This window comes from Poecilia mexicana, unplaced genomic scaffold (genome assembly GCF_051168715.1).
Source record: "Poecilia mexicana isolate PSO_F unplaced genomic scaffold, ASM5116871v1 scaffold_6, whole genome shotgun sequence".
NCBI classification, from domain to species: Eukaryota; Metazoa; Chordata; class Actinopteri; order Cyprinodontiformes; family Poeciliidae; genus Poecilia; species Poecilia mexicana.
The window spans coordinates 20,202,470-20,225,262 of NW_028263375.1; the positions used below are offsets into that span (position 1 = coordinate 20,202,470).

The 22,793-nt window shown below is 39.6% G+C and overlaps 2 protein-coding genes across 2 annotated transcripts; both read left to right on the forward strand.

Moving 5' to 3' along the window:
* Window positions 1-4,562: 4,562 nt before the first annotated feature.
* Window positions 4,563-14,936, forward strand: panx2 (pannexin 2). The gene is made up of 6 exons (XM_088006378.1): window positions 4,563-5,209; window positions 7,793-8,907; window positions 9,233-9,386; window positions 10,055-10,240; window positions 10,339-13,406; window positions 13,943-14,936. Exons 1-5 carry the CDS (start codon window positions 4,981-4,983, stop codon window positions 10,650-10,652), a joined length of 1,998 nt encoding a protein of 665 aa, XP_087862504.1. The 5' UTR covers window positions 4,563-4,980; the 3' UTR covers window positions 10,653-13,406; window positions 13,943-14,936.
* trabd (TraB domain containing) lies at window positions 13,348-22,206 on the forward strand. Its single transcript, XM_088006377.1, has 10 exons — window positions 13,348-13,406; window positions 13,943-13,984; window positions 14,202-14,244; window positions 15,604-15,770; window positions 16,102-16,242; window positions 18,061-18,175; window positions 18,419-18,554; window positions 19,381-19,553; window positions 19,998-20,094; window positions 20,202-22,206. Exons 2-10 carry the CDS (start codon window positions 13,961-13,963, stop codon window positions 20,389-20,391), a joined length of 1,086 nt encoding a protein of 361 aa, XP_087862503.1. The 5' UTR covers window positions 13,348-13,406; window positions 13,943-13,960; the 3' UTR covers window positions 20,392-22,206.
* The last annotated feature ends 587 nt before the right edge of the window (window positions 22,207-22,793 follow it).

Sequence of the window (22,793 nt, forward strand, 5' to 3'; positions counted from 1 at the left end):
ACTGAGAGGAGTCTGTCATCATTACACAGAAAGGATACCAACCTAGAAAAAATCCTGTGCTCGCTTAAAATTTACAACAGGCAAAACATCTTCCATGTTCTGGTGTCAAATTTTAGACTCATCCATAAAAAGAACATTACTCTACAATCAGTCTTTGTCTGGAAAACTTTAGTTTGCTCTCTGTGTTTTTTCAAGAGAGCAAATCTTTTCTTCATCTACCACAGAATTATTTTTTCTAACAGTGCAGTGAGTGTACTTTCATATTGACTGCGGCAAAAACCTGCTGTCGATCCTGTGATGAGATTTTAGGGTTTTCAGCGATTTCATTTACCATTTGTTGACTGCTCAGATGGAACCTGCTTAGAAAGCCAGACTGGGGCCCAGTGGCATTGAGTATTAGTCACTTGTTCTGGACAGGAATGGCTGATTTCAAACTCTTATAAGACGTCTTTAAATCTCTTAGCAAAGACATAAGCTAGAATCTTCTTTCTGAAGGATCCCGACAGCTGTTTCAAAGTACCATTGTGTTCACTCTCTCTTCAACACACCCTAAACATCTACATGTGAAGCTCCTTCAAAAAGCAGCATAATGACTTTCTCAACTGATATGCTCTGTAGGAGAAATACTGATGTTTGATTTTTAGCTATTTTAATTGGGAGTGAATGTGGAGATGTCCCAACGTACTTCTCCATAAACTGCACATTGTAAATTATTTTAAAAATACTCAAAATGCTCGGGATTGTACGTCCAAAGATGTTAGGAAACCACACAGGATGACTAGTGAATATTTACAGTAAAATCCTACTCGTTAGGATAACTTTAAACTTAGTTAAGACAGTTTTAGAAATCCTTGAACTTGTTGTACCATCAGGAAAAGCACAGGTTAAAACCCCTCCTCATATATTAAAACTTTTAATTATTATCACTGTCGTGATGAAATCTTCTTGCCAGAACTCCAACCCTCACCACTCCTCTTGTGTAATTTCAAAGCGCTTCTTCTAAACAGGAAACTTGAACCACCTGTTAATGACTCATCTACAAACAGAAGATGGGTGAAGATGCTCGCCACACCCATAAGATTTGAATGACACGCGTCTTTTCCAGTCCTTGTTTGCATGTGTCCACGGTCAGTCCCGCATTCTGAGATGACAGGCAGGCTGGATAAACCTATGAGGAAGGCAAGAAGACACTGCCGTGCGGTTTGGACCGAATAAACAGGAGTTGAACCGCACAGCTTGTACTTAGAGAGTCAATAATGATCCAAGTGGAGCGCTAAATGCTTGTGTTGTACAGAATACAGCTCTAAAACGTGATTAATTTGCAACGCATTAGCAAATCTCTAATATTTACAGCAATATGTATTTTTTTTAATAATATCGATTTGCAGAGGATGAAGTGTGGACGATTTTGCTGCAAGCCTGTCAACAAACCACAGGGCGCTCGTAATTCCGCCTCAAACACTCACAGAGCTGATACGAAGAGCCGCAGAATCTTTAATTTGTTATCTCTTCCCTTGTTTCCGAGGAAGAGGCGGGGAGGGGAGATGAAGAGAAGAGGGCTGGAGTCACCAGAGGGAGGGAGAGGGGGAGGGTGGGGGGAGAAAAGGCGGAACAAACCGGTGAGCTCGGATACAAGCTGTAGCTTCTCGCCCGCACTGCAGATTAACTCTTACCGCGCCGGGAAGACGCAGCTGGACTCGGTGAGTTGTTATTCTCCTTCTTCTTATTATTTTTTTAATTATTATTTCTCTCGTCCTCGCTGCCCCGCAAATTTTAGCAGTTCGCTCCACAGCAGCAAAATGCGGCGGTTTGGTCCGGTCTAAGTGCGGACAGGTAGAGACGGATTCAGGTGCAGAGCATCACAGAGAGTCTCCTCTCGTCTCGTGCACACTCTGAGCTTCACACACAAGATGCACTTTCGCTTCCTGGCGTGCTCGTCGAATCGATGTGTGCTTGATGTTGAGCAGCTTGTCTCCGGTTTTCCGGGAGCTGTCCGCCGCTCAGGTGCTGAAGCGGCTCGTCATCCACAGGCGGCTGTAATCAACTGCAATGCAATGTCTCAGCAGAGGTGAAGACCGATGGACCCCTCTCGGAGACAGCAGTTCGGATCCCAGCCTGCTGCGCTGAGTAAGACACGGTGATCTTTTCGTGAATTTTTTTTTTTTTTTTTTTTTTTTTTTGTGCACTTTTATGCTAACACGTAAAAGTGTGGAAACTGTTACGGCGCTGATTTAGTGGTCTTGAACTGGTCTTTAAGCAGCCCAATCAGAAGCGTTCCTTTAATGTCAGAGAATATTCCGCCCTGGAAGTTCTTCCATGTCCCTTCGTCATCCAATTAATAATGAATGAAGGAATGGGTGGATAAGAGCAGCTCCCCTCCCTGAGCTGTTGTCCTGAAGTCTAACTCTGCCTCTTTTCGCAGACAGCTGCACTGGTCCGAGCCAAGCGGGATGTTGTAGTAGTCAAAGATGTGGGATTCCCTGTGTAAACACACCGGTAGCATGGCCCAACTGAGGGGCAAAAATCTGCCAGGCTGGAGCAGCGCCAGTGGCAGACAGACAGCTTCTAAAATGTGACCCTGCTCCTTTAAATCTAAATTATGTAAACTTTGCCTCTCTTCTGATCATCCTTTAAAGTTGTCATATGGGAGGGTGAAATTGGAAGGTTGCTATCCCAAAAGGGACATCTTGTTCTCTACTTGAGGATCAGTAATTACCCCATGTCGGCATGAACACTGAATAGCGGTCCTTCATAATGCTTCTAAGGATTCTTTTGCTCATGATCCCACTAGTCATGTTCACTTTTTAAGCTGGCTGGAGCACACTAATTGCTCTTTGGACTACTGAAGCCGCAACTCAAGATTTCTCTTTGTAAGATGTTAAGTACTACGTTCTCGTGTTGATATACAAGGGATAGGCTTTCGAAGGATTTAATAGGATTTGACAAGAGTGAGAGGAGGAGAGATGGAAATATGTTTTCTTTTTTTTAGCAAAAGAAGAAGAGATGGCATGAGAGGATAAGATTAGTTGATGGTAAATGGATGATGCATTCACACTCCCCACCGAGGACCTTCCCATAACCTTCATGTTCAAGAAGCCCGCTGCAGGCGGTGATGCCTCTGCAAAATTATGATGCTGGATAAGCATAAATTCAAACTTTTATGAATGCACATGAAAGCTAGAGAACATTGGATAGCACTAGGAGTCTGGGGATCACTTAAAGTTTTCTGTCCTTCCCACAGGGATCTATTCTGTGCTCCTCATGTAGGGGTATAAAAAATTTTGACATCATGTTTAAGAAAAAAAAAAAACATATTTTTGTGAGTCAGTTTAAAGTTTCTTGAAACTGGTTCTTTGTACATTGTTGCTAAAATAGGACAACAATATACAATAACAGTGCCTTGAAAAAGTGCTTTTTTCCACATTTTGAGATTGTATTATTCCAAAAGGCAACAAAGGAGGTTGTAACTCTGAAGGGAAGCTGAAGAGACGCACAGCTCAGGTGGGAGAATCTGTCAGCAGGACAAACATTAGCTATGACTCTTTAAATGTGCTCTCTTTGAAAAGTAGCAAAATGAAATTCAGCGTAAGTCCTCTTTGCAGATTGCGCTGGTCGGATTAGACTGAAAGTTAACTTTTTAAAAATGGATGTCATTTTTTAAAATGGGAAACTCACTATATGTCATCCTAATTCATGCCATCACCATTATGAGACACATGGTGGTGGCAGCATTAAGCAGTGGGGATGCTTTTCTTCAGTACAGACAGGGAAGCTGCAAGCTCAAAGTAGATGTGAAAATTGATGTAGATAAATGCAGGTCAGTCCTTGAAGAGAACCTGCTAGACTGCAAAAAAACTGAGGCACGGCTCACCTTCTAGCAGGGCAATGGCCTTTAACACAAATCCTAAGCAAACATATAGAAGTTTAGCATAAAACATATTATTGTGTGTGACCAAAACCAATAAACAAACCTAAATTGAAATGAGGAACTTAAAAATTGATGTTCTCAGAAACCCTCAATCCAATTTTAGTAGGGCAACAATTTCAGTCCGAAAACAAACACTGAACTTATAGACTTTTAAATAAAACATTGCTAAATATTGTGTTTTTCCGCATTACATTATGCCCTTTTTTGTGTTCATAAAATCCGAGTGAAATAATATTTTAGACATTTGTGGCTAAATATCTGCGACAGACCGGCAACCTGTCCAGGGTGACCCCGCCTCTCGCCCGGAACGTTAGCTGGAGAGATAGGCACCAGCACCTCCTGACCCCACTAAGGGACAAGGGTGTAAAGAAAATGGATGTATGGCTAAAAATATAAGACCTTTCAAGGAGCAGACGTACTTTTACAAGGTGCCGTTTATGGAAACTGAATTGAAGTTTCCTGTCTTCAGCCACACGTCTGCATCAGAATACGAAAGATAACATTTTCCCATAAGACTAGCCACAAATGAAAGAGAAACATTAAAGATACACAGTTACTGTATGTGTTGTCTCTGTGTACTCTATAATAGCTCCTATTTTGCAACTCCTAACTTCTTATTTGTTTTCCAGGATCGGATTGGGAAAGCTTCTTCCTTCCAATGCTCACATAACCACTCTTCAGCCTACAATTACTCTCCCTATGGAGCACAAGAGCTCCTCCTAAACTCAGGTCATTCCTCAAGCTGCCACATACAGAGCTTCTGGACTGCAGCCAGACTCTGTGGGGACGGGGACAAAACAAAGGGATGCACGAGGGACACATTGACTGAGAGATGCGCTTCTGACCCTCAGGTCTCCTCTTTTGTAAAAGTTGAGCAAACATCCCAAATCACCACTTTCTCACATATGTTGACCACGGCTTACGGCGGCCACACATTTTTGTGTGCGTGTTTGCTTCACAGCGTCTTGGCAAGTACCTAACCACAAGAGGGAGCATCTGGCCTCGCCTCATTCGCAGAGGGGAGCTGTAGAGCGCTGCACTTCCGTTTCCGCATGCAGAACATCCTCGATCAAAACTTAGACATGGCCACAGCGCTGCTCGCGGGCGAGAAGCTGAAGGAGCTCATCCTGCCGGGCTCCTCTCAGGATGAGAAGGGTGGGGCACTGGCTGGCCTCATGGTGCAGCTCAAACTGGAGCTGCCCTTTGATCGGGTCGTCACTATAGGGACGGTCATCATCCCCATCCTGCTGGTCACCCTTGTCTTCACAAGAAACTTTGCAGGTGGGTGGCTCGGGCCACTACAGGGGCCCTTGGCGCTAACGCAGCAACAAAGATGTTTGATTAACGAACAAATGGTTTCAAGCAAACCTGTGTACCTTGCAAAGCATTCATAGGTGATTTTCAACAACAAACTTCAATACGTTTTGATCGGATTTTATGTGGCAGATCAAAACTAGTGCATAGAAGACGGAGAGAAACATATATATTTTTCAAAATTAAAAAAAAAAGAAAATCTGAAAGTGCGGTCATTATATGTAATAGTCCCCTTTACAATGACACCCCACAATAAAATCCAGTGCAACCAAATGCCTTAAGAAACCAACTCTTCATAATCCATTTGTATGTAATTTAATCTTAGTATAAATATAGCAGTTCTGTGAGGGTCTCTGGGTTTTATGGGAGAACATATTGAACAAACATCGAACAAACATTATGATGATAAGGAAACTTTGCATCACAGATGTTTCTGGAATGTCACCACCAGCCTTTAACATTGCAACTAAATGTTTTGTCCATTCCTGTTTTGGGGAAAAGTTCAGGCTCAATAAATAGCATCTTAGCTCTGGACATATAGTGAAAGTTGTTGCTTTAGGGAAATATCTAGCACATTTGCAAGCTTTTTGAAGCCTGCAAATGTGTAAGAATTTACAAATGTGTCAGAAAGGAGGTTTCTTACAGTATTACCTTCTATTGATCTATTGATCTCTTTCTATCTTCCACATCTATGAGTAGCTAATCTGGTTTCTGATTATACCCTCAGTGTTTAATCTCCTAATTTTTCATTGTTCATTTTTATCTCAGTTATTCTGCCAATTGGATGTTTTACCAACACTCAAACATGATAAAGCATGATTCTTCCCACACCGTCTTCTACCAGAGGGATGTTGTTTTCAGGGCAACGTGCAATATTAAGTTTTCCACAACACGTGGCATTTTGGCTATAAAAAAAAGCTGTCTGCTTTCATCAGACCACCTTTACCCTCATGTTTTCTTTTCCTCCACATTGCTTTTAGCAAACTACAGATATGACTGCATGGCCTTCTTTCAACAGCTGGTTTCTTTTAGCAACTTGTTCAGCTCCCCCATAGTAACCAAAGGCCTCTTGGTTGCCTCGCTGATTAATGACCTTCCTTCCCAGCCTGTCATTTTAGATGGACTGTCATTTCTTGGTAGGTTTGCAGGTGTGCCATGTCTTTCCAATTTTTTTTTAACCTCGGATCGGAAAGTACAGCATCAAATGTTCAAATGTGATATTGGTTTTTTTAACCCATAACCCTGTTTTGAACTACACTACAGCTTTTTGACTGACCTATCTACTGTGTTTATTGGATTTATGGATTATGTTTGTTCTCTATGTTCCTTAAATTGGATACAGAAATACTCACTAATACAGTAAATATTATCAAATATTATTTACTAACAGTATTTAGTAAATAAGACCTCTGGAGACAGGGACCAGATCCTTTCGGGACCACACTAGGGATAAGAGTGTAAGAAATTGGATGGATTGATTTAGTAAATAATTACCCTATTTATTAACTGAGTAATCATCTCTGGATTTAATATACAGATATCAAAGTAAGGGATCTGAATACATATTTTCTTACCAATTATGCACTATTTTGTGTTGATCTAAGACATAAGATCCTCCGTAAATACATTAAACATTAATGTAACATGAGAGGTCTGGAAAGATGTAAAAAAAAAAAAAACGTTTCAGGGGATTGCCATTTTTGTTTCTGTGACAAAGGAAAAACAAACAAAAAAACAAAACTATAGTTGCAGAATTGCAGAAATATGGGAAAGAGAGTGAGGAAGGAGTTTGGCTGAAATGCAGATTGAAACCTATGGCTGATGGAAATGCTGGCGTGTTGCTGAGTCAGGCTTTCAGCTACAACGTTTAACCAGCTGGGATTTTAACTGGAGCAGCAAAACAATGTTGGAGTTCAAACAGGAAACATTTCTTAAACAATTCAGCACAAAGACCGGCAGCATGCCTGGTACAATTCTACGTTACAATTATAACAATATAATAGAATAAACGACAGTGTATACAATTATTTTTTATTATCAATTTTTAGAAAATTATTATATTTTCCTTGTTAAAAAAAAAGCTATTGACGTTTCGATAATGTTTAATGTCACTACTGAGTTCCAAAGTCAAACAGAAACTGCATGAAACTTTAAGTTGCACCATATGGTAAGTAGAGAGATAAAGTTTGACAGGAGCCACACTTCTTAGTTCCTCTATTTGAAATTGACAGAATGTTCTTATGTCAGAAAGAAGAATGACAATACAATAAGAAGCAAATGAATGTCACAAAAATGCTCAGAGTTTCTACAAGACGAAGTAACGATGAAATATTCAGTTTTTTAAATAAAAAAATGTAAGCATAGCTGAAGAGGAAATATATATGACATGTATTTTGGTATGACTCAAATTTTAATGCAGATTAATATTGAAGCTACTCTACTTCAGTTCATACATTTAAATAAAAATAATTTAGCAGTACTAAAACAAATATTTGACCCACGTTTTTTTTTTTTTTTTTTTTTTTTTTTTTTTTTCTGTGCTATTTTCAGAGGAGTCCATATACTGTTACACACCGCACAACTTCACCCGAGACCAGGCACTTTATGCGAGAGGCTACTGCTGGACAGAGCTTCGTGATGCTATTCCTAATGTGCAGCCTCATCTTTGGCCCTCACTGTTCGAACATAAATTCCTGCCCTACGCCCTGCTGGCCTTTGCGGGGATTATGTACATTCCTGCTTTGGGTTGGGAGTTCCTTGCCTCTACACGACTCACCTCAGAGCTCAATTTCCTGCTTCAAGAGATTGATAACTGCTACCACCGAGCCGCCGAGGGCAGAGCCCCAAAGATCGAGAAGCAGATTCAGTCCAAAGGACCCGGCATAACTGAGCGTGAAAGGAGGGAGATTATAGAAAATGCAGAGAAGGAGAAGAGCCCTGAGCAAAATCTTTTTGAGAAATATTTGGAGAGACGAGGCCAAAGTAACTTTTTAGCTAAGATATACCTGGCTCGCCATCTGGCTATCATGTGCCTCAGCTCTATCCCCATTTCCTACCTGAGTGCGTACTATGCCCGCCAAAGGCAGAATGAGTTCACCTGTGCGCTAGGCGAGCCTCCGGATACCAGCAGCTACCCAGAGCTGAAGCTTAGAGTCAACTGCAAGCTCCCCGCTGTGCAGCTGCAACGCATCATGGCCGTGGTGGACTTAGCCCTGCTGTGTACCATGAACTTCATCATCCTGCTTAATTTGCTGCATCTGTTTGTGGTGCGCAAGTCTAACTTTGTGTTCGACAAGCTGAATAAAGTCGGAATCAAAACAAAGCGACGGTGGCAGAAGTCTCCGTTCTGTGACATCAACATTCTGGCTATGTTCTGCAATGAGAACAGGGATCACATCAAGTCGCTGAACCGACTGGATTTCATCACCAACGAGAGCGATCTGATGTACGACAACGTTGTCAGGCAGCTGTTGGCTGCACTTGCACAGTCCAATCACGATGCTACACCCACTGTGAGGGAGTCTGGGATACAGACCATTGATCCCAACATGAACCCTTCGGATCTCGGGGTGGGAGACATGGCCATGGAGCCACTGGTCATCAAACGGCCTCGGAAGAAGATTAAATGGATACCGAGCTCAAACCCTCTTCCTCAGCCGTTCAAAGTAAGACAGCGTCTTTCACAAACAACCATGATTTTCCTTACATTTGAGCATTCAGTAAATGTCGTAACAGAATAATTCCAGCAGAACTTTAATGCAACTATGTTGAAAACCACCAGTGCAGAGGTAAAAGTATAATAACTACATTGCAAAGGAGGACAGATCAAAGTGTTACCAGTTCTCAGTACTGTTACCAGTATTCAATACTTTGAATACCCTCACATATAGAACTGCATGTGAGGGGCTAAAATGCTGCCGTTTTTGGTTCTTGAAATGTAAATGTTTAACCCCCGAAAAATAACCAAATACTTCAATGTTTGTCGTGAAGGAACCACTCACTTTGACCCGCTTGGAAAACAACACCAAACCTGAAAAGCCCAAACCAGTGAGACGCAAAACCATGGCAGACAGCCTCATAGCACCACTGCTGGACAGTAAAGGCACACAACATCCTGCAGCTAAAGGTATACTGCAATATCTGTGTGCATGGTAAGTGTAGACGTATGGCTCTCAGTATCCTCAGTAAAGGTACGTAAAAAGTATGTACCTTTAGGTTATTCTTTTCCCGCTGTAGCAAAATATCCCACATAAAGGTGAAAATATTTAAAGTTTTAGTTCTACTTCAAATTTTTAAGTTAGCCAGTTTATGAATTTTTAATACATGACTTTCTATTTTAATTGAGCATAAATATTATGAAATGCAGAGGCCTTATTCTCTTTAACAGGAAAAGCAGAACATGATATACATATAAGACTATTGATCTTCATATGTCAGCTGCTAAATAAGTTGCTATATGCTTAAAACCTAAAGCCGTACTGATTAAAATGACTGAGTTGTTTAAAATGTTGCAGGTGTTTGCACGTTTAAACAGACTAAGTCCATGCTACTCCTATTCATTTGTTCATAAGTTTGTTTACATGTGTTTCCATCTATTTAGATACAAGCACATTTGAGCTCAGGTCTCTTTAAGACACCCTCGATTTAAAAAAAACAGCAAAAAAACAAACAAAAAAAAAAAACAAGATAAAATGCTTTTGAGAATAATGGTGCTGAAAGAAAAATGTTTCTAATGCTCCACTGTACACCTAGCTTTCAACCAGTCACATTAGGTTTCTTTTTAAGTCAGAGAGCTTGTTTTCTCATTTGCAGACATCAGTGGGATGGAGAAAAAGCACGCACGAAACTTCTCCCTGGACGTCCATCCATACATGCTGACGAATCGCAAGCCCAAGGTGGAGGCCTCAGTCGTTGAACCGCTACCACCAGACCACAATCTGGACACAGTTTACCTTGAAGGCACTCACACTATTGTCCATGTGTCTTGTGCAATGACAGGTGGGCTTTACTACAGTTTGTAATTCATTCTTAACACAGAGCCTTTTCTTATAACCTTTTTGAATCTGCTACTCGATGTATGCCGCATGTCTTTTCAGAAACCAAGGTTAGCTCCCCAGTATCGACCACTGCTGCCTTTCCCACAGCAACTCTGCCCTCCGCCACATATGTGAATGGTGTGAGCCCAAACCCTCCCTCTAGCGAGGATGCGCTTAGTCCCAAGTCCTCCCCTGCACAAATAGAGCTTCTGCCCCCAGCGGAGAACCCTGAGCCGCCACTGCTGACCAAAGCCCCCACGCACCAGCTCCTGAGCATTCATCACACTCTTTTTGAAGAAGAAGAGGATGCAGAAAACAGAAGAGGCAGGCTGGAAGAAAGACCTGGGGAGCTCATTGCTGCTGGAGAATGTTGAAAAAAAAAAAAAAAATATCCGATTTCTAAGCATACGATCACGATCGCTACAATCTCCTTTTCCAAAAATCGTCCTTTTCTCCTCATAGCAATTTCTGTGATTGGTGGATTGTGTCGACTGACGGGGATGAAATTCAACAGCGGGATGATAGCACAATGTGTGGTTGTAGGAAAAAGAGGGAGAAATGATGATAACACGTGTGTATTTGTCATAGGAAATGATGTCACCTTCATGCCTCAGGATGACTGTGTTCAGCTGATCACCCACCAATGAAACCAGCAGTGATATATTATTCAACAGGGTGCTAAAGAGCAGGGTAAAACAGCTATGCTAAAAAAAAAAAAGGTACAAGGTGAAAGAAAAATTAACAAGCTTTTTAATATGAAAAACGAGACACCTTACAAATCCATATTAAATAGAAAGACTGCATTACAGCTTAAAACAAAAACAGTATGTATCTTTGTCCCTTTATCCCTCTAGCCAAGTAGAAATGTAGCTCACGCAATACAGCTGTCGAGATCTGCACACTTAATATGCAAATGATCACAATATATATGTGGCAATAATGTATGCGCTTTGAGCATTATACTTCACAAAATGTGTTGGTATATGTTGGGTGTTTCAAATCTAAAATAGTTCCATGGCTTATCATTTTCATCTCAACATTGCCATTGATACTTCACTGTATGTGCACATCCTTTATAATAGCAGGATGACTAGTTATATGATTGTGAGACGGTAAATGGTAATGATAGAGGTATAGTGCCTTGCAAAAGTATTCATACCCTTTAAACGTTTTTGCAAATTTTACTCGCTTCATTCCAATTTTTGAGGTAGAATAGAATGCGGAATGCAAAGAAATGCACAGGAGTGGAAGGAAAAGGATACCTGATTTCAATACTCTTCTAATCTAACATAAAAAGTGTTTCATGAATTGGTATTCACACTCTGAAGTTAATACTTTATAGAACCACCTTTCGCTGCAGCCACTTTTTTAGCTATTACTTTGACCATCAAGAGATTTTTACGTTTTTGCCCATTATTCTTTGCAAAATAGCTAAAATTTAGTGAAATTGGACAGACCACCTGAAGACATCAATTCTCAAGACTTGCCACCATTTCTCAACTGAAGTTACTGTAGGTCAGGACTTTGATCATCATCAGTGTAACTTAGGAATATAATTTGATTTGAAGCAATATGCTAAAACTGTAGCTGTATGTTTCTTGTTTCCCTGCTGTAAGGTTAACGTCTGTCCCAGTCTCAAGTCTTTGCAGCCTTTGACAAGTTGTCGAGTTGTACTAACTTTTATTGAGCAAAATTCACGTTCCCATCAACCAGATTTGTGCATGATTTACAGTTGACCTACTGACAGATTCTCCCACCCGAGCGGTAAATCTCTGTAGCTCTTTCAGAGCAACTATGTGCCTTTTCGCCCCTTCACTGATTAATGTCTGCCCAATTAATGCTTACTCGTCCTGTCAGATTTTCAAATCCGCCATACTTTTTTCATTCTCAGATTATGGATTAAAAAGTGCCTGGTTGTAAGAAGTTTGTAAAGTATATTATTTAACCTAACCCTTCTTTTTATCCCCCACCACCTTCCTGTCTCCTCCTGTGTCTGGTGCATTTCTTGGTTTAAAGAGGCCACACTTTGATTTCCGTAACAAAATGAAAAAAAAAAAAAAAATGGAGAAACACGTAGATTTTTTCCATTTGAAAATTCTACATGACTTTGTGTTGGTCAATCACATAAAATCCCAATAAACCCATTGAAGTCTAACTAGATAAAATTGTAAAAAAAAAAAAAAAAAAAAGAATACTTTAGTGAGGCACTGTGTGTTGTTAATAAACTATGAGGGGAAAAGCTGGTGGCCTATTAAAAACAGGAATCAGCTCAGTTTGATAAATGAAGCTGAACTTGTTGAGGTGGTGTGATGTAATGTGAACAAAGTGATCTGCAACACGTTCAACTGTTCCTTTTTGAACGGTTTATTGCAAGAATGAGTAAGCTTTTATGCTGTCTGATACTCTGACACAATCCAAAATTCTTTCTGTAAATTAAATCACAAGTAGTTAGAATATATATTTATAATACTTGTAGAAAAATAGCAAGCATACACACTTATGAACGCCCTTTTTCCACAAAAAAAGTGTCACATGTGCTAGTCACAAACTTTCTTGCACATATGATAACAGGAACTTCAATAAAGGAACTGTAATACTTATTGACACATCAGCATGACATTGTTGCAGAAGGTATCACTATCCGGGTCTCCAGTATTTATCTATACATGCAAAACTCACTCATTTTCTTGGGGCATTGAAGAGACACACACACTGTGGCTTACAACTTTCCACTTCAGCTCAACATCACACTCCTAAGGCTGCCTCGTGATAATACTGAAGCACACTAAATGCATCCACAAGCACTTTACGACTAGAAACACTAGTGAGTTAATGACTCTGCTTAAAACTCATGTTCTGTGTTGATTTTCACATTAGCCTCCAGCTGACAAAGAGAGAAACCTCTGACTGTGTGAAAAGTTATGCAGAGTCCAGAATTTGACTGTACCTTGTGAAATGTCTTAGTGAAAACACAAATAAAACATTTTCTTTCTAAAAAAAAAAAAAAAAACTAGCTGTGGTGGCATGTGCCTACATGTACCAGAATGCACCGCGGCTGTCAGTATTAACCAACCGAGTGTTGGCTCTGTTACACTAGCAAACAGCAGTGGGACAGACGCGCTGGCTTTGTAAGTAACATTTTGTTCTGCAACATTTTTGGTGGGTTCCTGATGTCCGATATGACACAGTATCTGCTTATATTGTAAATTTATTTTTGGTTTAAAATACATACAGTACCAATTTTTTTGTCGAATTAGCTAGCTTACGTTAGCCCGAGTTAGCCTTATTCGCAGGGAGCTAGCAAAACCGTGAAGTTTTTTTGTAAGGAAAGTGTTTACATTCGGTACAGCAAAATGTATTTTATAAAAAAAAAACATTCGAAAAAGTATTTTTGATGGGTTTTTTTCTCATAGATTTATCTTCTTTTTCATAGCGATGACATCTTTGGGAGATCTCCCTATTTGTTTGATTTATTCTTTAAGTGACAGTCACCACTTTTCACAACACATTTTCTGCGTTGTAACTGTTAGCCACCTTTAGCCAAGCCGGTAGTTGTTGTGTTACGTACAGACAAAGCAACGTCAGCAGTCAGTGCGTGTCTAACTGTCAGTGAACGCCTCACTGTTCACAGTCTCACTCCTCTTATTCTCCATGTCGCACGCAGTTTTCGTTTTCTCCAAACATGGATAAAGACAACAACTCAGAGGTGAGGAGAAAAAAAAAGAAAAAAAAATCTTGTGTGAAGACGGATTGAGCGACACTGTTAAGTTTCACGGTGATGTACCATTAGTTCATGTTTAGTTGGAAAATGTTGTCTAGTCTCTAATGATCCGCTAGCCTCAGAAGGAGTTACCTCTTAATCTCGAGCAGAGCTGAACAAGCCATCAGACATTGATGATGCCTTCCTGTTGGTTGTCTCACAGGATGCTTCAGGAGACACACCACCTTGTATAGCACCAGGAATGGGTATGCTTTTGGTTTTTATATCATTGTCAAATTGAAACAAAAAAAAAAATATATGTTCACAATTGACCCGTGCACTGTTTGACAACTGGCAAATGATCTTGATTGTGTGCTGAATAACGCTTTGTTATTCAAAAGTTTTAAAGTCGCCTGTATCGGTTTCTCGGTTTATTACAACAAATACTTTTGGTCTGTTACATAATGTTACTTCTTTTTTTTTTTTAAACCAAACAAAAATAATGTAATATTGAGCAATATTTCTGGGTTTCAGATGAGTAATGTGTCCTGTACGGTTGTTCTAACTGTTCTAATAGAGAGAAAGATCAACATTAGTTTCATGCTTCGAAAGTAGTTGGTCACAAGGGAGTTAATCTTAAAAACTTACTGAAAAAGAGGGGAAAAGTGGATCAACAATCTACGGATAAAAGCAGGAGGTGCGGAAACTAACAATGCCAGCGTTTGCAGCGCCACTCTAACAGGTAATGATCGCATCGTTTAAATCGTATTTCCAGATATTTTATTTGACAGTTACTTAGAAGGACAACCATTCATGTGTAAGGTAAGATATATTATTTTTACGCCCCATCTTGGTAGTCTCCAGAGTGGTAATGTCGTTAGCAGTGCCGAGACAGAAAATATAATGTTTATTCAGCGGGACTTTCATGCTAAACAAACAAAAATAAAAAACTAAATAACCTACCCAGCCATGCAGTCACAGTGAGCTGTGACTCTTCTCCCCCCACATGATTCGTGTCTGGCTCAACATTAACATACAATTCCAGCATTAATTTGGGTTTACAGAACCTAAATAAATTACTTAACGGGAGATCCAAGCACACAGGCGTCTGTTTCAGCCTATTTTGGGCATTAGCATACTCGTTGTGATCCATTTTTACTTCCGGACCTCCATCTGAATTTCGCGCGTCATCCGGGTCACGTGTCTGCAACCTACCAATGGGCACTTCTAAAATTATGTGACTATCATAAAAAGTTTTATATTTTTGTCACTCATTTCGAAAAACTGAAACCCGTATGTTATATAGATTTTTTACACATAGAGTGAAATATTCCAAGCCTCTGTTTATAATTTTGATGATTACAAACAATGAAAGTTCAAAACTTTGTGTCTGGGGAAAAGTAGAATATTACATACAATGAATTTATGAGGTATATTTTAAACAAAATTGCCAGGCTTCAGAGAAGTATGTTCATTCAGTACTTTATTAGGTCAGAACTCCATCTTACCTAGTGACTGTCTAAAGTAAAGGGGTTGGTAGGAGTGGTATTGATGTTAGATTTTAACATAACAGTTTTAGTATTTTAATACTGGCTTCATTAACCACCTCTGCTGTCTGCGTTCAGCGGACGGTGAGACTTTGGAGATGCTGTGGCAGTTCCGAGCCCAGCTCCGCCAGGACTCCCCTGAGCTCCCAGAGACGGTGACCCGCCTCACCGCTCCTGACGGGAGCGTCCTGTACTTGGTGGGCACTGCCCATTTCAGCGAGGACAGCAAAAATGATGTGTCGACGGTAAGCTGGACAGGCAAAGACGAGGAATGTAGACTTGGCAGAATGTAAAGTTACTCGCACTTTCTCAAAAATGTGGCACTCTGTGAAATGGCAGTAAAATAATGTGCGCAATTAACAGAGGCTAAGTGATAATGACTTTCCCTCTTGGTGTCGCTGATAATTGGGTTGGTGAGCTCATTTAGTCAAGTGTCGTCTGGTCTTCATTCCTCGTCCCCGAAACTTTCTTTGTTCATTTTACTTCTTGGTGTGGTATTTTCCGATTGTCTTTCTTACATTTTGATGTTATCGTGCACCCTGTATCTTATCTATCCCCTTTCTGCCCCTCGTCCAGACAATCCGCGCCGTGCAGCCAGACGTGGTGGTGGTGGAGCTTTGCCAGTACAGGGTGTCAATGTTGCGTATGGATGAGAACACGCTGCTGAGGGAAGCCAAAGACATCAACCTGGAGAAGGTTCAGCAAGCCATCAAGCAGGTTAGGCTGTCAGAAAGACCTGATTAAAATCTGGTCTGGAAAAGTGGTGGTGATATAAATACTACAAACTTGTATAGTAAGTTTGTAGTAGAATCAGAACACAGGAGAAATGGTGGTGTTGTGGTATTTCCATAAAAAGGATTGCTGCATTGGGCTATTAATGGGGAATTAAATATCACAGATGAATTAAGCAAATGTGGATTTTATGCGGTGAACAAAAAGCGGTGAATAATCGTGAAGTGAATGGAAAACGATGCATGTTTCGAAAACGTTTTTACGAATAAACATCTAAAAAGTCTGATATGCGTAATGTGGGCATCCGCACTGATACAGTACATTGCACAACCACCTTTCACCAGTTACGCCTGCAAGTCTTCTGAGGTATGTTTTTGCCAGCTCTGTGCATCGAGAACCATTTTTCTTTGTAAAATGGGTCATGTTCCATCAGATTAGATGGAGTGGGTTTATAATAATCACTTCTCAAGTCTTGGCGTCCATAATGAGTTGGATTTAGATTTGGACTTTGGAACACTCTACCACGCAAATATGCTATTTAGGTGTATGGAGTTTGTTTAAAATGGTTTTTGTCACAAGTATTTTGCAGCCTCGATCTAGAGCTGCTTTCACACAAATCAGAATTTTTTATTTATTTTTTTTCAATAAGCAACCCATATCTGACTTTTTCACGGCAGTCTGAATGGTCTAATTCTGATCTTTTATCTTCCCCAAAAAAAAAAAAATAAATAAATAAATCCTATATGTGCCACTTCCATATGTGGAACTGAATCGGGTACATTTAGTTTTATAGTTTCCAAAGAGTCCACAGCCAGAACGGTCATGTCGCATTTTATCTGGTTTTTACGTTACTGATATGAGACGCGTGTCGAAATTCTGCACCAGAAGAAGCCAGATGAGGTAAATCTGGACGTAAACACTGGGGGAAAATTCTAAAAGAAGTTTATAATTATGCCTTCCATTCTTATGATATCCTGGCAATACTGTCGGCTCCCATCGCTCAATAACTTTAAAATCCATAGATGGCGGCATCTGGTGTTACTTCAGGTATAAAGTGGCACGCTGCTGTGGGACAACGCAGAAGTCTCATTGGGGTCACATTGAATTAGTAGAATGAACTAACGACCACGCAAAAGAAAAAGCTAAATTGAACTGAGCATCAAGACCTGCTGTGTGGATATAACTTGTATGTAGTGTTTTAAATTGATGAATTATGATTTCTGATGTCAGGCTCCTGCGACAAAATAATAGTATCTGTCTGTTTATCCGTCCAATTAAATATTATATTATTTAAAACAAATTTCAAACTTTAACGTGAGCAATAAAATGTAAAAATAAATTCTAAGACAAAAAGGAAGCTAATAAGGACATTTTAAGACTGAAGTTTTACCTTTTATGCTTCTTTGTGCTGGTTAAAAGATGAGCTGCAGTGTTTTGAACGTTTTGCACTCGCAAATAGTTCAAAACGGTTGTGTATATGAAGTAATAAAAACGTGGATAACCTTCTCAGGGTCCTTTTAAAAGACAGAGATGACTTCACTTCAGCAATGAGTCATAGTTTGGGGGAAAAAAGGCTCGAGTTAATGACTGTACTTACCTGTTTACCCAATTTGAGATTGCTGTCTGGAATAACACCCGGATTTCCAGAAGTATTTATTCAAACAAGAACCTCAGCTGCGCAAGAGAGTCAGGATACGATTTGTCAAACCACAACTTCTGACTGCGCTTTAGCTCACCAGCCAGTTTTTGTCTTTATGAAAGGTATTGCAGTTGAAATATTTACTCCGTGTCTCTGTCTCTCAGAATGGGCTCATGTCTGGCCTGATGCAGATTCTCCTGCTCAAAGTTTCTGCTCACATCACGGAGCAGCTGGGAATGGCACCCGGAGGAGAATTTCGAGAGGCTTATATTGAGGCAAGTCACTCAGAAACTTGTGTTGCTCAAATGAGTGTTGTGCCAAATCTTGGCCAAACACAATTTAGTCATTTCTGACTTGGAGGTGAGTCATCTAGAGCTGCATTTCCTCCTCCTTGTCTCACACAGAGCAGTTACCTTAAGCAGGCTTCATAATAGGCCTGTTGGAAATAGAGGACTAGTTGTTTTAATTATGTACTCTCGATGTATTTTGGTGATCTGAAAGTATTTCTTTCCTCACAGGCAGGACGAGTCCCATTCTGTAAATTTCACCTTGGGGACAGGCCAATCCCAGTGACCTTAAAGAGGACCATAGCTGCTCTCAGTTTATGGCAGAAGGCCCGTCTGGCCTGGGGACTTTGCTTTTTGTCAGATCCAATCAGGTACAAATTCCCCCAATTAACCTTTTTTTTTATATATATATATATATATATATATATTTTTTTTTTTTTAATCTACAATGAAATTGGATGCTTGGTTGAAAACTGCATTAAACTGCAGCTTAAAAAGTGAACAAAAAATCCTATCTTTACTTAGACGATGGATCGACCAGATCCATTGCCATCGTCATGACGATGGCAATGGATCTAGTGGGCAAAAGCTAAACGTTGAGGGAACATTAAATTATGACACCTGCTGAATTTGGTGCAATTCACAGGATCGGTTATTAATTAGAAAGATTGCAGTGAACATTTAAGAACCTTTGATATCCGTTTGTGTTTAGATGAGAACTTCCAGTAAATCTGTTAGTGTTTTGAAAAAGCCCATGTATGGTGTATTTGATTGAAAGCTCATTACTCAAAGTGCCAATTTAAAGTGATTTTGTTTCTAATGTTAAGCTTCTGATAGTTAGGTTATCCTCTCCTAGAAGGATAAAATTAAGTAATATTTAAAAGCATGTCTTTCATAATTTGGCTGAGGCATGTTTTGGTCTCCCAATTAAAATGTTTTGAGACAAAACAAGTTTGTGCAAAACATACAAAAAATGAAATAAAAGTTTGTCTCAAACTCATTAAAACCTTTTAATGAGCATTTACGGTTTTTCTTTCTTTTCTTTTTTTTTTTTTTTTTTGCTTCAAGTCATTTTCACAAAGTTTATCCACTGTAGAATGCCCTCTAAAACATTACATTTATACTTAAACACTTTTTTTTTTTTTTTTTACTTCATTGTCTCCATCTAAGCGTTACATATTGTGTGTGATGTTTCAGTAAAGAGGACGTAGAGAAGTGTAAGCAGAAGGACCTGCTGGAGCAAACCATGTCTGAGATGATCGGCGAGTTTCCTGCTCTCCATCAAACCATTGTGGCTGAAAGAGATATCTACCTCACACACAAACTCCGCCAGGCAACACGCTGTGTGGAGTCGCCATCTGATGGCCAGAGTGTGTATTGCATGTTTTTCTTCAGTTGCCATTACAGAGATATCTGTCATCATTAATGGTTTAAGTGAACTAATCATGTCATGTAATTGCATAAACTGAATATATGGAGAGTTTAGGCTCACTCCTCTTTCCAAAAGAGCTCCTGCTCAGTCAGATTGGACAACACCACATTTGCGAATTTCCAGAGTTCTCAACTCGGTTAATATCTTTGTTGTACATGTTAAAAATTTGAGATTTTAAAGGGGCAGGATTATGTAAAATAGACAGGAGCTTTATAAAGAGACACACATTTTAAGTCAGTAAATTGCAACGTCAAACTTCTTTTAAGTCATGTTTTTAGAACATTTTATAACACAATCATAATTACTTGATTGTGTTATAAAATGGCGCTATGTTTCCTTAAGCTGTATAAATACCAAAATGTGACTTTTTTTTCCCCAATAGAAGTGCCTGCTGTGGTTGTTGGAGTTGTAGGAATGGGTCATGTCCCTGGCATTGAACGAAACTGGGATATGGAGCTCAACATTCAAGAAATCATGACGTAGGTTTTCTGCCCGGTAACTGAATACTAAAAAAAAAAAAAAAAAAAAAAAAGTCGTCGCGGGACGAAACAAATATTTTTGTTTCTGCTTTATCTCTCTCCTTCAGTGTCGCACCGCCCTCAAAACTCAGCTGGATGCTACGCACTGTTGTGAAGGGCGTCTTGATGGGAATGCTGGGATACGCCTGTTATAGAGTCGGAGGAGGTTTAGGTCGAACCCTGCTGACGTTACCAGCAGTCCAGTCTTTGATTGAGACTCTTCGGCACCAGCCGCCTGACCCCGCTGGACCTCTCTAAGCCGTCTTTCACTCAAGATTTGATTTGTTTTTAAAAAAAGATGCATTTATCACCGATGGCCTTAAAAGCAGGAGGTGAGGCTGGACGAATGGGTGCACCAGCTCACACCTGGGAACTGATGAGGACCTCTCTTAGATCAAGAACCTTTCACCTCCTATCGATGTCCCTAACGGCACAGTGGGACTGTACTGCCAAAGAAACTACAACTGTACTCTAATCCTGCATTTCTGGCAATTATATTCTACATAAATTTGCTCCAATTAGAGTAACATTTCCCTGTTGTTCCTGAAATGTATTTACACACGGCTTTATTTTGCTAATCCTCCAAGGAATCGAATTGAATAATTTTCCTGGACATAATAGGACACTTTTTTTTTTTTTTTTAGAAAGAAGCCATTTACTGACTACCGGGCAGATTCTTGGTAATTGGTCCAGCACTTTATAAGAGGACGTAACTTGTAGTGTTATTTAAATATAAGCAGATTAGATTAATTTCACTGTGTGTCTGAACTAGAAAGTCGATCATGATTTTTGACAAAGTAATGTCAAAGATATTTGCATGGTGCTCATTCCTCACATTCAGGATTAGCAGAAGAAACTCTGGTGATTGCTCTTCGCTACGAACTTTACAGCCAAGTGCCTCGTGTTTCAGCTGGAAGGGCTACTGTGAAATCCACTTTTTGTTAGCTTCATCTGACGAATGATTAGTGCAATTATCAACAGTTTGAACATCTTACTATTTTGTAATGAGAGGACATGAAGTTTATGATGACTTTGAAATTTTACCCAATTTTACTGCAACATTTTTCGTGGGCTCTCACACTTACATCTTACAGGAACACTGATGCTCAGGAGGCCTCGCGGTGCCTCACAAAACAGTGGGGTGAGAACATTTTATGTTTTGTTTTACCCTTTAATGTGATGGACCCAACCTTTGTGTTAAGTGTACCGTGTTTTTAATCAGCTCACAGTCAGTGTGTTAGCTGTCCAAATATATGCATCCTTATTTATTGTGAAATTGTGGAACTAGGTAGGAATGAAAGTTGCTTTGTTTCCCCTCAGATTAAAGTGGGACCATAATGGTTTGTGCATTTATAAATCTGTTTTATTTGGACTGCTGAACAAAATCTGTAATCTGGAAAATTTAGCCTTACTTTTATCACTGCTGCCTTTGACCCTCTGATTGCCTCCTCTGCTAAAGCCTACCACCAACACATGTGTATTCATATTATGTTCTGTTACTGCATGTATAACAAAAAAGACAACCCTAGATAACAAAAAAGGAGGGTGTCAAAGTATAGTACAGTAAGTACTGTCAACATAAATGCATGATTTTAAATCTATCGTTGATATCCAGGTAATTTAAGTGACTTCTAAGTATTTTTATTATTAACTGTAAATCAAAATGAGGGATGTGAAATGAGTTACCGTACATAATTTATTATAACATGTCAATGGGTCCAATGAAATGATGAAGAGTGTAATGTTCATTTATTTTTAAAAAGTAGAATTAAAACCAGTGCCAGCTATTTACCGTCTGAGCTTATTCAGGTAACCAGTCTTCCGAATGATTAAAACATTTTGAAGAAATGCGTTAAAGACTGAAGTTGCCGCAGGTTGTTTTCATATTTGTATCCGAGTACCTTCAACCAAAATATGTAATTTACTGTATGCTTGAGAACTCAAGAAGAGACTATGAATGGCTGTATTGGTGGTATTAACTGATTAGCCTGCACCCTTTACTTGTTTCGTCACTGTAAACGTACCAAACACTGACTCTTCTATAATAGTAAAAGTAAACTATATTTGCTTTCAGTGCCTGTCTTGTTCTGTGATTGGTATGTGTCTTTACTTTATAGGATAATGACAATCTTTAATATCAAATAATGAACTAAACTCGGCTTACAATTTGGTGATTTTAGACCTGTGTCTCAAACTTTTCCCATGTGTCTGTTTGTCTGTCATGTGTTTTCATCCACTGGTTCTCCTTAGAGCTGTGTTCTCTCTCTGTGGTCCTCAGACCCCCAGGCCTACACGTTTTGGATACGTCTGTGTTTCAGCACATCTGATTTAAATGATTGCATGGCCTCTTCTGCATCCTGCAGTGCTACTGAAGCCTGTTGATCAGTTATTTAGGTGTGTGGCAGCAAGGAGACACCTAAAACATGCAGGGCACCAGGTTTTGAGGACAAAAAACAGACTATTTTTTTCTACAGTTGCTATGGATGGTTTAAAAATAGTTTATACATGTACAAAAGGGGGTTTCTGTGTTTCTCAAGTATTTTTTTTCTTTTTGTTTTCAGTCTATCCTCATCTTATTTATCTATCTGGAACAATTAAAACATGTTTCGGTACACTGAATTAACACCGTATCTGATGGGGAAACGCGGATTGACGTAACA

Bases quoted from the DNA above. Each gene is read 5' to 3' on its own strand.
- panx2 (XM_088006378.1), top strand. From the start codon at position 4,981: ATGCAGAACATCCTCGATCAAAACTTAGACATGGCCACAGCGCTGCTC. The intron at 9,387-10,054 runs GTGCATGGTAAG...TCTCATTTGCAG, and splicing joins AGGTATACTGCAATATCTGT to ACATCAGTGGGATGGAGAAA. The intron at 10,241-10,338 runs GTGGGCTTTACT...ATGTCTTTTCAG, and splicing joins TGTGTCTTGTGCAATGACAG to AAACCAAGGTTAGCTCCCCA.
- trabd (XM_088006377.1), top strand. From the start codon at position 13,961: ATGGATAAAGACAACAACTCAGAG. The intron at 16,243-18,060 runs GTTAGGCTGTCA...TCTGTCTCTCAG, and splicing joins TTCAGCAAGCCATCAAGCAG to AATGGGCTCATGTCTGGCCT. The intron at 18,176-18,418 runs GTCACTCAGAAA...CCTCACAGGCAG, and splicing joins AGAGGCTTATATTGAGGCAA to GACGAGTCCCATTCTGTAAA.